A 15,724-nucleotide genomic window follows, 5' to 3' on the forward strand; every position below is an offset into this window, starting at 1 on the left:
GTTCGTAATTCATGCCTGCAACACAGTATAGCTCATTGCTTATTGTGCCTGTAGGTTTTTTATGTGGCATATTTGAGACTATCAAAATAATGGACTATCAAATAAGACAGAATGACTTCAAGACGAAATCATAAATGCTACTTCTCTGGAAGTGCTCCCACGGTTTAAATTATAGATCAAATCATACTGGGCTTGCAAGAGTAAACAAAATGAAATGAACCCATGTGGATAAAATTTGGTTGCAGGATTGTGGATTGAGCACTGATGCAGCTACCTGGCACCTGGCAACGGTTTTGGCCGTTGCTTTCATGTTTTACGGATGATATTCTGCATAATATTTTGCTCTTTTGGAAAGCATTTCTACTACTATATAATTGTATTTATCATTTATAGTGTTGAATTTTTAAATGGAGTGTCAAGATATTGGCTCATTTTTCTTTTGACCACTGCCTCTGTTTCAAGAAATGATGGATTTTGCATACAAATATAAATAAATCTTTTAAAATTGCATACTTCTTTCTACCTATGTTAAAGTATTTTTGTGCTCCCTCATCTGAGGGATTTTTTTTTAGTTATCTATTTATTTGATCTTTCTTTTTTTAGTACAGAACAAATTTTACCGAAAACAATACTAACTATATTTCATATTTGCTAAAAAAATATTCTCAACCTTTTTTCTTCCCCCCTCCCTATGTCTTTTTCTTTGAACTAATTGTCTTGTCCTCCTTTCCTTAGTCATCACTCATGAGTGTGGTAATTATTAAAAACAACTGCCTATTCTTTATTTTTCCTGCTGTTATTTTTGTGTCAGCACTGTACAACTCCTGAACACCAATATATTTTTCGTTCCCGTAAGACACGTAAACTAGTGGTTTATTTTCTATTATTATTACAATTGTGTATTCCAAACATCTTGGATTTTGTGTCAAATCTTCTCACTTTGTTCTTCCTCCGTTTCTCAGGATTTCCACAGTAACTGACACACTATATGTAAGAGCAGCAAGATTTTTTAAACTCTTTTTTTATTCCTTTTTTTCTGTTCTTGTTTATGTTTTTTCATTTCAGTGAGCCCAGTATTTGTGAAGGATGAGTGTTAATAAATAAATAAATAAAATATGCCTAAACAAACACAAAGTTTTGTACTATGGTTCTGTAGTATTTATGTTGTGTATTGAATGTGGCTTTATGGCTGCATTGATTTGTGGAAGTACAGGAAATCACTGGTGTGGATCCAGTGAAGATTTGACAGTGATTAGTAAGGAGAGGAGTCGCCACTGGCTAGGTTTGTCTAATGTGATCAGGAGTTGACAGAAGAAAGAGATGGTGCATTGCTAACATAAAGGAGTCAGTGGTGTTTACAGGTGGTTCTTCCTTGCTCTGAAAGCTACTTTATATGCTAAGGTTCCTACATCTTAAAGGTTCCTTACTTCAAATAAAGGAAGAGCTTTGTAGGACCAGTCACTATGAGATATTCCTGTTATCATGACATATGAGAATTTAAAAAAACAAATTTGTATACCATTCAGCAGAAACAATGAGCTCAAGCACAACAGCTGTCTTTTTTTTAGGCAAATGTTGGAGAGGGGAATGATCTGGATTTTTATTTTTCTCAGTGGAATTTTTTTTATTTGGCAGATTAACAAAATCCTACACTTTGGATCATGCGTTTTCAGTTTTTGTTACTGAGCAGCAGCAGTGTCAAGATACAGTAATCACACTGTGTTGTAAATTTCTTGGCACAAAGGGATAATATTTGCTAACAGCACCTTTTTTATGTATTAACATCCAACTACTGAATATTCAAGAAAACAGAACAAAGCAAAGCCAAACCAAAAAATATTGTACTTTTTAGCTGCAGGGTTACCTTATTCTTGAAACTATACTACCTTCAAATAATAATAATCTTTTTATTTATGAAGTACACCTTTTTCAGCTCATTACAAAGTAGTTTATATAAAGACCATTCCTGAAAACATTGTGAAAGCTCAGCCAGTATGTCTGTGAGGAAACTCCTGTAGTGAATGGTTTTAAAGTATCCTAGATTTGATGAGATTCCTGAGATTGTCTGTTTGCAACCCTATGAATAACCATCTGTAAATACTAGAAAGGAAGTACCAAAGAAGTGGAATTATTTTCTCCCATTCTTTTTTTTTTTTTTGAGGGAGATACTTACTGTATGAGTAAATAAGTACTTCTCAATTAAAATTCATCTTATTGATTCCCAAGGGAAGGATGAGATATAAAATATGCACTGTAGCCTGTTTCTAATGTCATCTAAATCTGATGACCATTAACCATATTAGTAAACAATTGTCATTGAGTTTAATCTGTAAGCCTGAAGCTGTTCTTGCCAAAGTAGAGGGAAGACTGCTGTTGACCCTTAGAGGATCAGAGTCAACTTTTTGTCAAAGGCAGTGCTATGCAGTTTCTAGTTCCATGTCAACCTTGGCAATACTTAGAAAGCCCTGTAGTGACTCAACATAGACGTGATATTTATTGCTCTATTCCAACTGTTTCTTTGTGCTGTCTTCATCGTAAGCTCCTTGTCCTGATATTCCTCTGAATGGTACTACCTCCCCTTTCCAAACCCTGGAACCCCCACTGGTAACAACATTGATGGTTCTTTAGCAGATGTGTTCTTTACTTGTTTGGTGATGTACTCAATGTTGTTTCTTCTGTATGTGTTTTTTTTAATTGTTCTGTATCCTTTTCAAAAAATGGTTGTTCAAAACCAAAGACATGTAGAAGTGCTTGTTACCCTGCAATGTTTTTTTCATTTAACGTTCATACTCTGCTATTTTGCTGTGGGTCACGAAAATCTTGAAAGTGCAATGTTTTACTCCTTTGGAGAGACTTGCTTTAGTTACATAGGCTAAAAAAGTTTAAGATGTTAAGTTTACACTTAGATTATTTTACCTTTTTTTTTTTTTATTTTTGACAGGGTAGCTCTGTTTTTAATATTTTAATGTTGTATCATGGCATTATTTTGTTTCTCCATAAGTTCTCAGAAGGATTATTTCAATAAAATATAACTTTAGAATGTAATTTGATCTGATAGTAGATCTTAAAGGACTTTCTATTAAACTGACAGAGAGTGGTACATATGCCATATAATAATTACCCATAATAAGGGCACATATAGAGGCTATTTTCAGCTCTTAATACTGTGAAATCAATAAATATGCTTTTGTCCTTCACCAACCTAGTCACATTTAAAGTGGCTGTTAAACTCTTCATGATCCACTGTAGCCTACATTGCAGGGGTGTTTTCCACCTTTATATTACTGTATCTGAATCAGTGTTTGCATTTACAAGGGAACTTAAGTAGCTTCAGTTCAGAGAAATTGTTATGCATCCCTAGGTGAGAAAACAGATGCTTTTCTTATTCGAATCAGGTTCTGGAGAAGTCAGAAGCATGCACCACTCAAAATCCAACCCAATATTGCCCAGGTCTTGTGATAGGAGTAAATTCACTTGGTTTATATAGGAGAGCATTGCTTCCGCTTAACAGCCCTGTTCCTTTGTAAAAGCTAAAAGTGTATATTTCTGTAATATGTAGCATCAGACGAATGTTTCTGAGTAGTCACAGAAGTCAAATATTTTCCACTGAGGATTTAAATTAAAAAAAAAAAAACATAACCACAAAAATTATTAAACAGTGACACGTACACTTTCAAGAAAAAACCCACATTTATTTCGTTTTTTGTTCATTCTTTTCATTTCCTACACATGCTAACTCTGTTCCTACATCTCACAAACACAAGCTACTAAGTTTGCAAAAACTACAGGCTTAATGCCTTCATGTGTGTAGCCATATTATTTTACCTATGGCGTGAGCAATGGCAACATTTTAATGTCTAAGTAAATAAATGCCAGAACATACATCGTATCAACTGAAATTAAAGCACCTGGTTTCATGACATCCTAAATCGTACATGCATTGTGTATGTTTGCACATACGTTAGCTGTGCAAACCTTTGTGTGTACTGACATGAATTTGTATGTACAGCAGCAAAGGTTGTTGTCGTAGATTTTATAGAAAGAAATGGATCTGCATTTCAGTTCTGTAATTGCCAGTGAGACACCTTATGGTCGGTAATTAACATCTGAAAATTAAAATTCCTGACAATACCAACGTGGCTTTTAGTCAGATTTTACCAGCTGTAGAAAATAAAACCCAAGATTATTTTAGATCTTAGTGTAGCGAAGCTGTTGGAAACAGGATATTTTTGCTTCATTTTGAAATATGTAAAAATATTTCTGAAAGGAATGAATCTTTCGGCTTATGTTGAATGATATGCCTAGATAACTTCTGATTTGCAGAATTTTGCAATAACTTGTATTCATTTTCTGATTTCTTTACAGTGGAGCTGATTAAAAGACCCTTCAAAACTCTTCAAATATTGAAATTGAAATTATGTTCTAAAAGTTCCTAAATTCCAGTGGGTACACTGAAAGTCAGAAGATTACTACATAAATTGATCTCTGTAATCATTTTAAATTCGGACTTGTTTTGCTTCTTGCTCTGAAAACTCTTACTTGAATGGAGGGCAAGAAAGTAGGGGTTGAAAAATATTAAACTGTAACTTATTCTATAGTCTTATTACTACAGATGGCTTTGATTCAGTAACATCTTGGTATGTAAGTAGTAAATGGTTTGACCCTTTAAGGGGTTGATTTTTCCAACTATAGTACATGAAAAATTTTCCTACTGAGTTATTTTTTGAAATCATTGCTATCTCAGCAGTCAAGCTGCGTGTGTTGCATGTTGGAAGGTAAAGGCTCCACCAAATATTTGGCTTTCTGAAATGCTTGTTTTTGCAAAATGTAAACATTTACTAGATCAACAAAGCAGGTGACTCCAGATATAACTTTAAACAGAGCAGCAGTTCAGTTAAATTAAAAGAAAGAAAGTGTCTAATCCTGAAGGATATTCTGTACTCTGGCCTTTGGCCAGCAATGTATGAAAGTATCTTGCAGTGTTGAACCTGCATACAATGTTGAATAATATAAGTACACAGGCACCTCTTGATTTTGCCTTCTTGCCTTCTCAGGCATATATTGTATGTATACATTAATCAGCACTGGCAGAAATAGTCATTTTTGACTGTTTAATTAGCTGTGAAAGGGTTTTCAGTCTTCTGTGACTGAAAAACTATTATAGCTGGTATTCATGAAGATGGAAAAAAATATCATGGAAAGTCATTTATAGTATTTGGCTCATTCTTCTAGGAAGAATTGCATATTGTTTGCCACTACCATAAGTACACATCCAGAATTAGGTGGAAGAGTATTGTATCTCTCCCTATGTTACAAGAAACTGTGATTGCATATACTTTGGTTATACAAGTTCTTAATACCAAACATTGTCTTTATTGCAACAGGAAAGAGTGAAATTCTGTGCTTTTAAAGTATTCATTTTAGTTTTAAAAATGCTTTTGCTCCCTAATCCTACAACTGTACTGAGACTTGATACTTTTAAAATTCGCAGGCTGTGGACTGCTAATTGCCGGTAGCTTGAAGATGTAATTGTTCATGACTTTATGTTAAGTTAAACTTCTGCTCATGTTTGTATTTATATATACTACAAGTTGCATTAAACAGTTTACAACTGAGCTGTAATAATGAAATAATGCACCAATATAATGATATGTCAGTAGTTGTTAGTTTAATTGTTATTGTCTATAACCATTTTGAAAAAAGGCTGCTTTTTTCCTCTCAGATTTTAATTATTTACTCTTTAAGTTTTTTACTGTTCATGCACTAAAAATATTGTCTTTGAGGCATGCGATTTTGAAGTTCAGGTTAAAGCCTAAAATTACAATCTTCTACTTCCCCATTTTAAAAAAAATCTTACATTTTTATCCCTTTTCCTTTCATTGTCTGCAAATGGCACTTATGCCTGTGTTCAAATTATGTATATTCTTAAAAAGGAGAAGGTTTTGGTTCTTCTGCTTTTGTTGCCGCACACATTCCAAATACATTTCCAAAATTGTAAAGAGGGATTTCCTTACTTCCAATAGGTGACTTTTATTGGTTTTGAACACCTATGTTGCTGTCCTGTGCGATTTTATTAGCTGTTCTACATTTTCCTCAGTGATGATTGTTTTCCTGTTTGAATGGTATTTTCTCATCTTCAGATGTCAATGTACAATGTTAGTTGTATGAATTGATGTAATTGAAATAGTGGTGTATTGAGGGCTTTTAAGTGTACAATTTCCTTTGAAGAATCAAGAAAATAATTTGAAGCTTTATACTTTTGGATATTGTCTGTTTACAAAAAAAAAATGAACTGAAAGGCCTCATTTGGTAAAGCGCATTGGCATTTTTTTCTAGTGCATCATAAATTTGTTGCTTTATTGTGTCAAGGGAGACACATGACCAACAGCCTTTTTCTGTCAGCAGCAGATAGGTGCTAAATCCGTAAATATTTCAGCCTAATTGATTTTTGAGAACTCACACAGCTGTAATTTTCATGGGTTGTTTTAGAGTATTAAAATATATTAGTCTATTTGAGAAATTATTTTCATTACTCTTTGATTAAATACTTTTCTTTCTTTTTAAGTACCTTGTTTTGTGATGAATGGGAACAAAATTAATCCAATCCTAGCCTTTGTATGTAATGCAGCAATCATGCCCAGCAAAATCAATCAAGAATGTAAATCATGGATTATTTAAAAAATGTTGCCAAGCTCATGCTGCCATATTTATAAATCAAAATTTAAGTTTCATAATTTAATTTTTCTTTAACCAAATAACTGTCTGCCAAAGACAAGTCATGCGTGCCTCAGATAGATTCACGTTACACATTTTCTTTCCTCTTCTCTCTTTCTTAAAATTAAATATGGAGATTTTCTTCGGGGGCTATGGGGTGTTACTTGACATCCTGTGATAATGTTTCCATCTGGCCTTTCTACAGGAGAAAAGGTGATGCAGGATGATGAGTTCACCTGTGACCTCTTCCGCTTCCTTCAATTGCTTTGTGAAGGACATAATTCAGGTTTGTGGGCAGGCTGCCAGTCAGCTAAACCAAGACAATGGTAACTAAAAATAAAATCTCTTCATTGCTGAAGGTTTGACATCCTTCATAAAATATTATGAAAGGTGGAGTAGCTGGTAGGCTGTACATTAAAAGAAAATATTTATGTGGAATTAAATTGCCAGTTTTTTTAATCAGCTTTAACTTTGTATAAAAGAAAATGATTTACCAAATGATGAGGTTTGAATCTTGACCTATTAGAAAATATAAATTTATATAGGAAAATGGACATGGTTTATAAACTCTAGTCAGTGAAGATTCAGAGGAAAATCATAACAGAAAGGTACACCTATTGTTCTTTGGCATTTGTATGCTTCTGGTGTATGTTATTAGCACTAATGTCAGTTAGAATTGTATGTGAAATTACAACATCATGCACAATACCTTTCTTGAAGTAGCATCTATTTTAAAACCCAAATTTAAAACCTACATTATATTGAGCATCTTTTTTATTATTATGTAGTCTTCCCTGTGTTCTCTGTATCATTATTAGGGAATAAAAAAGGAAAAAAAAAACACATAGTTTTTGTTTAGCTGTTGGACATATTTACAATTTTGTAGTCAGAAACTGTATCATTGTGCAATTTAATTATGCTTTTGTTTAATAAAATATATACTAGGTGTAATTCTGTTGACATTGATGAACTTGTATATATATAAAATTAATCATAAATGGGATGAAAATAAGACCAAGTTAAAGTGCTACATATCACAGAATCACAGAATTGTTTAGGTTAAAAAGACCTTTAAAATTATCCAGTCCTACAATAAACCTATCACTGACAAGTCTACAACTAAACCATGCCCGCAGGCACCACAATTACATGTCTTTTAAATACCTTCAGGGATGGTGACTCAACCACTTCCCTGGACAGCCTGGTCCAATGCTTGACAGCGCTTTCGGGGAAGTAATATTTCCTAATATCTAGCCTAAACCTCCCCTGGCACAACCATCACTTGTTATTTAGGAGAACATACTAACACCTGCCTCACTACAACCTTCTTTCAGAGGAAAGTGATAAAGTCTCCCCTCAGTCTCCTTTTCTTCAAGCTAAATAGCCTGAATCCCTTAACTGCTCTTCGTAAGATTTGCACTCCAGACCTTTCACTGGCTTTAGTGACCTTCCCTGGATACGTGCCAGCACCTCAATGTCTTATTCATAGTGAGGGAGGGGCCCAAAACTGAATATTGTATTTGATATGTGGCCTTCTCACCAGCATGGAGTATATAGTGACAATCACTTCCCTAGTCCTGATTGCCACACTGTTTCTGATAAAAGCCAGAATTCTCTTGGCCTTCTTGGCCACCTGGGCACACTGCTGGCTCATGTTCAGCCAGCTATCGACCAACACCCCCAGGTCGTTCTCTGCCGGGGAGCTTTCCAGCCACTCTTCCCCAAGTCTGTAGCATTGCATGGGGTTGTTGTGGCCAAAGTGCAGAACCCAACACTTGGGCTTGTTGAACCCCATAGAGTTGGCCTTGGCTCATTGATCTAGACTGTCTAGATCCCTTTGTAGAGCCTTCCTTCCCTCTAACAGATCAACGCATAATCAAGTTTCTGGCTTCAGAAGTGCACTGGTTTGTGAACTCAGCAATAAAATGCTGAAACTCTTAAAAAGTTTGTCGCCCAAAAAAATAGAAAAAGGTAAAAAAACCCCTAAAAACATTCCTTTAAGCTGTTTTCCTAGATCATGTTATATCAGAATTAATTTGCAGTGGTAGTTGCGTAAGTCATTAACAAACTAAATAAATTTAAATTAAACTTTTATTTGATTTTTAGATTTTCAGAATTACCTAAGAACTCAGACTGGTAACAACACAACTGTTAACATTATCATTTCCACTGTGGATTACTTATTAAGAGTTCAGGTAGGTTAACATATATACTAATTAAATAAGTGAAAATAAGGACTTGCATCTATACAATATTTACCAGTTTAAAAAGAATATTTTATTTATTTTAATCGTAAGGTGGAAATTTGTAGGTGGAGAGCAAACCAACAAATATTATTAGCCCATTGTTGACCGAGACAACCCTGTGACTGAAGTGTTCCGTGTTTTTCAAGTTAAGCTTCAGACTCGTTTTTCACCCATGTTTTGTCTGAACAATGGGCTGCTTTATGGGTTGTCATGGGGTGGCATGAAGTAAAGGACGTCAGTAGTGCATCACTTTCTAAGGGGAAGGAAAAAAAAAGTTAAAGAGTTTTTTTGATTTAGCTTTCTCCTATTATTTTTTTTTTCTAATTTGAATTATCTCCTTGATCTTTAAATATGAATACATTATTTTATTTCCCAGTAGAAAGTAATGGGAAAAGAGTCTAATTTGTTTCTAGATTAGAGCACATGTAAGACATGAAAACATATTTTAATTAAATTGATAAATGTTAATTTTTACCTATTCTCATTTTTCTGGAGGTCACCGGGCATGGTGTGCATGGTAATAACTTTTGTTGTGTTTGGGTTTTTTTGTTTATTTTTTTTTCCAGGCTTTGAAAATTTTGAGTTGCTGCTGTTATCAATGTTGCTTTTTATCCTTATGTAATCTGTAGAAGTTGTATGAATACAATGGTTTTCATTCCATTTCTTACTTTGTTGAAACTTTAGTAAGCTCTCCTTTGGGGAAGATGGAAAAAGGAATCATGCACACAAAGCATTATTTGCTCCCAATATTGACTAGATGTTGAGTACAGAGCATAGTGATTGTTTAATGAACAACACGCAGCATAGTTGAACTACTGAGTACTCCTTTTCAGAACACAGGCGATTGTGTTTCTAAGAGCAAACATCAACAGATCTAAGTTGTTCTATTTCTTTTTTTAAGGTTTGCTGTGGATTTTTTAAATTACTTATTTCAGTTTGTTTTCCTATTGATTCCCTTGAGATGAAACTGCAGTTCTTGAAATAATACTTGAGAATTGTTGGGAGGTCATTTAAAAGCTTTCTAAACTAAATACTTTTCAGAATGAGAATACTGTCTAATGTTACTTTTCTTGTCTTGATGAATAACCAGTTAGAGGGAGTTTGATTACATAATCTCTTTTGCTTTTTCACAACTGTTTTTCAGGAATCCATTAGTGATTTTTATTGGTATTATTCTGGGAAGGATGTTATTGATGAGCAAGGACAACGCAACTTTTCCAAAGCCATCCAAGTTGCAAAACAAGTTTTTAATACTCTCACAGAGTACATCCAGGTAAAACTGATTGGAATTTTATGGATTTGAAAGAAAAATAATATTTTTGGCATGAAGATGTAATGTAGCTAGATGTAAGTAGAAACGTAATATAGAGGCATTTGTGCTTCAACATTATTTTAGTGCATTTATTTAAGTAGGAAGAGAAATTTTGAAAAATATATATATAGCTGTCACTACTTTTTTTGAATCTTAACAATTTGGTAAAATTTACAATTATTAGTAAATAATTGTTCTTTGGTTGTACGCAAAATAGTAAATTTTTGGTTTTGTCTTATTGGTTTTGATTTGCCAGGCCTGCCGCAGTGTTACTCAGTTGAAAGTCTTCACTTTTAATCCATTATGAAACTAAGGTCAATGCAAACCATGGTTGCTATTTAGGTAGCAGAATATAAGATTGTATTTTCTGTCAGGAATAAGGCTGTTTAAGGTATCAATGCTGTGCTTGAAGTACGGAAGTCTCACATTAGATTTGAGAATTGTAGAGATGTACATGAAGTGGACTCTGCAATAAATGATGTTGGGATCAGTTCTGTCAAAGTAACAACACAGCAGTTCTTCCATGGTATGTTAGGATTTAAATGTAACTTAGTATTTAATTAATTCCTCATGTAAATCAATCAACATAATATGGTTTGTTTATGCATATAATAAGCACGTTAGAGAGAACCTCATTAGACTATTAGGTGCCTGTTGTCTTGTTTTCATTCAAATGAAAATAATTATTATAAAAACAATGTTTTATAGTTCGTGATGATGAATGCCGTTAGAACAGCACTGAATAAATATGAGTACCGGTAGCTTATATACATGTACATACATGTATTTAATGCATATGTATTTGGCAAATCGCAAGTAGCATTGTTAGCTGATAAAGATGTTGGTTATTGTCATTTGAGGCTTTGAAAGATTTTTGTATTCCTGTTTTTCAGAAAACAGAATTTTTGAATGAGTACTCTTTAATGCCATGTTCTACAATAGCCAGAATATGCTGCAGATAAAAAAAATCAGGAGTCTGATTCTCTAATCCCTTATGCCAATTTTGCATTAACCTTCCATAAAGTTATTCCTGATTTACAGAACTACATAGGGAAAAATCAGGTTGAAGATTTATACCGCTTTAGTGTTTGCAGTTTAAGGTTGCAAGCAAATACACTTTTTATGATTCTGAATTAGTAAACTGGGACTCAGCTGAAGCAGAGGCAGAATGGTTATTAGAAATAAGCATTGCTTGCATTCAGTGGTGTTATTAAAGAGATAATTCTATAAATGTTTAATTTTTCATAGCACTTTCTAAAGGATGGCCTAGAGCTATGCAGTGCCTGTACGTTGTCCTTCTGTTTTTGTTGAGTTTTTATTAAGTTTCTTGGAAATAAACTCTAGTTTTCTTTTTTGTATTCTTTTTTTTTTTTTTTTTTAAATTTTTTCCTGGACAATAGGGTCCGTGTACTGGGAATCAGCAAAGTCTGGCTCACAGCAGGCTATGGGATGCTGTGGTTGGTTTTCTTCACGTGTTTGCCCACATGCAGATGAAGCTGTCTCAGGTATATTTTTGTTCTACTTTATCCTTAACAGACTTGTTAATATCTTCGAGTCACTAATAACAAAAATTTATAGGGGCAATACTAGGAAAAATAAGAGCCAGAGGTGATTGATACAATACAACAGATTTGAGGAAGTAAATTACAAAATTGTAGAGGGTGTGAATAGCAGACCTGTAATTGGATTGCTGGCCACAGGCACAAAGCTGATTAAATCAAGCTGCAAATGCAACATATCACAGAAATTCAGAAAGAACTAACTAGCTCCTGTCTTTCATACCTGACATATTCTGACACAATATTTTCTGCAATTTTGCATGAGCTTTTTGTGCAGGATTCCTCTTTGTTAATGTGTCGTGCATTGAACCCTAGTTCATTGCATGTTTGCAGCTGAACCTTTTCTATTCTTAGTAGAGAAGGAGCATTATCAGAACTTAGTATGAGTGAATTGCTTTTGGGTGACTCATTTTATAAACTATAGAAATAGCATAGGGGTCTGGCATAGAGAGCTCTTCAGGGGGTTAAAATTAGGTGAGAAATATCCTATCCTTAAGTAGTGCATTTTTAATCTTACATTTTTAAAAGAATTGCGCATCTTAATTGAATGTAGTGATTCTGAATGTTTCAGATAATTTGACATTCTCAGAGAAAAATGTCATGATATTGTAGAGGTTTTAGTTGTTGTTAAGGAGTAAAGCTCTGAAGGCTTTGAGGGTTTTAGATTTTATTATTTGGCTCCCAGTGCGCCCATGTAAGTATTCTTTCCATTTTCTTTAAAGTAGTCTCGCTCAAATTATTTTCCTTTGTACCCTTGGGACTTCATGGCTTAAAGTAGGCTGGTTGCTTAAATTTCTAGACTTGTGCTTCCAAAGTGCTTCTCGTTCTCTATGGCTAAATAGAGGTCTTATTCCAGCAAACGGCCTTATAGTGAAACCTTTCTTAAGAATGATGCATTGAATTTTTACTGAAATCTATTTATAAGTGCCTGTGATACTGTTCTAGTTTTGGAACGTCTTTGTTAATTTAAGAATTGAAAAAATAGTTAATATTTGGGTAGGCCATAGTGGTGACTCTTGTGCTTTCTTCCTGTGCCACTAGAGCAACATGGAAAGCAGTATCTAAGCAGTTACTGGCAAAGAGTCAAGCACATGGTAGCTGTTTGTTGATTGAGCAATATGATGTGGCTATTGGCAAGATTTGTTTTTACAGTAATGACAAGTTTATAGTCTCAGCTGTGCCCGGAGTGGCTTCATAGTGTCTTTTAATTACTACATTTAGAAAAAAATGATATCCTGCAAGAATAGAGAATCAGAGAGAATCAATAAGCTTTGCACAATGAGATCCACTGTAGTGTGTGGGGATACTCATGCTGTTCTGTGGGATGGTGGAAACACAATCTACTCCAGATGTGTGGTAAATAGTGATGATGTCTTTCTTTTGCATGGAGCTCCAGCTTTTGACTTTTGGGAGCTCCTCTAGGGGGCCAGCAGAGCCTTTGGAAAGACCAGAATAGATGTGGGGTCTTTGGTTCTTTTTTTTTTTGTTTGTTTTTATTGCAAGAATATATAAATAAGCTTTTCAGATGCTATTGAGATACCAGTTTTCAAAGATAAAGCATGTGGCTAAATGGATTTATAAGGGGTTGCCATATGGCTTTTGTCAATGAAAGGGTCTTGCTAGGCTAAGTACTTGTTTTTTGTTTTAAATCGTGAGTCTCCATAACACTTTTGGAGAATATGTAAAACAAGATTTAAAAAAGAACAAAAGTAAATCACTGTTTTGTTTTGTTGGGTTTTTTCCATTTTCCTTCTCTGGTCTTCTACGAGGAACCAATAAGGTGATATGGATAATACTACTTAAGAAATCTCTTAAGGCAGAAAATGGAAGTGAAATTTTCAGTCTAAATGGGCAAAGATCATCCAGGTTGTAAGCAACTTACAAGTAAGCAGCTTTATAGTGAAAGCTTGCAAGACAAATCTTTTAGAAATCTTCATTATTTCTGACTTGTGCTGTTTTGAATCCAAGTTCCAAATTGCCATAAAGTAACCTGAGATTGTTGTACTAATCACTGAAGTTCAGTGGTGCTCAAATATGTCTTATTAACGGCATGATGCAGCAATGCTTCTTGGAGGAAAAAATTAATTAGTTGAATAAATCTATCCAGATATACTCCAGGGTAAAATCATTGGCAAGCGGAATAGTGAACTCACTAAGTTGAATAAGGTTAAAGATGGCTAAAAGAATCAATGTAGTGTTTATTTATGGATATACTAATGGGACTTTATTATTAAATATTTTGCTTTCTATTTCAATGTTTTCTTCTCCCCAAAAAATATCAGTGGCCTATAATGGAATTACTGACTGTAAATTATGTTACACTTTGAGCTTTGTGTGCTGCTACTTTGGTGTTTTTACAAGTCTTCATAGCTGTAAACTTGATTAAACCAACGATATTTTAGCTGACATAAAACATTACAATGGGATTATCTGTGTGTTTGATATACACAGTTACTGCTTTAAATTTTTTCATTATCTTCAGTTTGTCTTTATTAAATTGCTGTCCTCTAAACAGATGATCGTGTAAATGTTTGATCCTGCAAATGTACTGTAAGGAATCAAGAAATTAAAAATATTTTCACTGTTTTATCAGCTTTGACACTACCAGCTTCTTAATCTTTAGGTCTTATTTTTTCAAGGTGAAATACGTATGCGCATATATATAAATGTCAAAGAAGTCAATAGATATTTTATTACATGTATTGTGTTCATTATTTAGGATTCCAGTCAAATTGAATTACTGAAGGAATTAATGGATCTTCAGAAAGATATGGTTGTCATGTTGCTGTCTATGCTGGAAGGTAGTTAAAATTTAATTTAAAATCCTGTTTCATAGTTATTCTAGGAGAGTTTTGCCTTTGATTTTCTTCATGTGAGGAAATAATGATCTGTAGTTTTTTTGGTTTTTAATTTTCATGTGTCAATTCTGAGAAGAGTTGTTAGGTGTTAAAGAGAAGGAGAGATTTATATGGTGTAATTGATATAGTTTATATTGTCTGATTGTTGGAATTGTGTAAAATCCAGCTTTAGTGTTTTCCTTTGTTTTCATGAACTTGACTTCTCTTTTGGCTTAGGTGAAATTTTTTTTATGATTGCAGCTGGAATGCTGAGTTCCAGGAACTGAACCATTTATCGGTCATTTTATTAACACTTTTATTTTATTGCATTTATTTTGGTAGTGATCTTAGCCATAAGGAATGGAGTTTGATTTGTCTAGTGACTAGGTTCTAGGTCTTTTATAGCTAGTACCTGAAATCATGATTCCCCAGAGAATGTAACCATTGTCAAAAAATACCACTATATCTTTAGCTCCTTTATTTTATTAGTGTTTCCAATACTAGGCTTGCCAGATGTACACACAGATGATTCAAAGTTCGGGGTTTCCTTTTTTCATCTTACATATATCCTATCACATTTATTTTCTTGAGAGAACTGAGAGGGCAGTAAATACAACATAGATTGCAGTGTAGCCTACATTGCTGCTACTACTACTGCTTTGCTCATAGTGGTTCACTGAGAAACAAAGTAAATTCTTAGTATTGTAGACTGTACTTCATGAGTAACCTACTAAGCTACTGTTCATCCTAGCTAATGTTACACTAGTTCTATCTATGTCGCACTAAACTAAAATTCCAAGTATGCTGTCTTATGTTTAGTACTATATTAAATGTAACAGATACCTCTCTGCAGGGCTTGTTAGGTATTCCTTTCTTTAGCCGTTTATGTTTTTTCCAAGGCTTAGGGTAGTGCTATTAGTAAAAGATTTCTGATTTTACAGCTAGCTTTTACAGATATCTTTCTCATGGGAGTGTTAGCTAATAGTTTATCATTCTTACTGATTGATATTTCACTAGTGATTGTTATACTCTTCTATTTGCCAAAACTCTTGCTGT

General features: G+C 33.9%; 1 protein-coding gene across 1 annotated transcript in view; it reads left to right on the forward strand.

The window, feature by feature from the left end:
• Positions 1-15,724, forward strand: part of RYR2 (ryanodine receptor 2) — a 388,712-nt gene that overhangs the window by 347,211 nt on the left and 25,777 nt on the right. The window contains exons 85-89 of the mRNA XM_054062870.1: positions 6,920-7,000; positions 8,821-8,909; positions 10,105-10,233; positions 11,673-11,777; positions 14,551-14,632. Coding sequence (XP_053918845.1) covers positions 6,920-7,000; positions 8,821-8,909; positions 10,105-10,233; positions 11,673-11,777; positions 14,551-14,632 — 486 coding nt within the window. The remainder of the gene's footprint in view (positions 1-6,919; positions 7,001-8,820; positions 8,910-10,104; positions 10,234-11,672; positions 11,778-14,550; positions 14,633-15,724) is intronic.

Source organism: Cuculus canorus, chromosome 3 (assembly GCF_017976375.1).
Source record: "Cuculus canorus isolate bCucCan1 chromosome 3, bCucCan1.pri, whole genome shotgun sequence".
In the NCBI taxonomy this organism is placed as follows: Eukaryota; Metazoa; Chordata; class Aves; order Cuculiformes; family Cuculidae; genus Cuculus; species Cuculus canorus.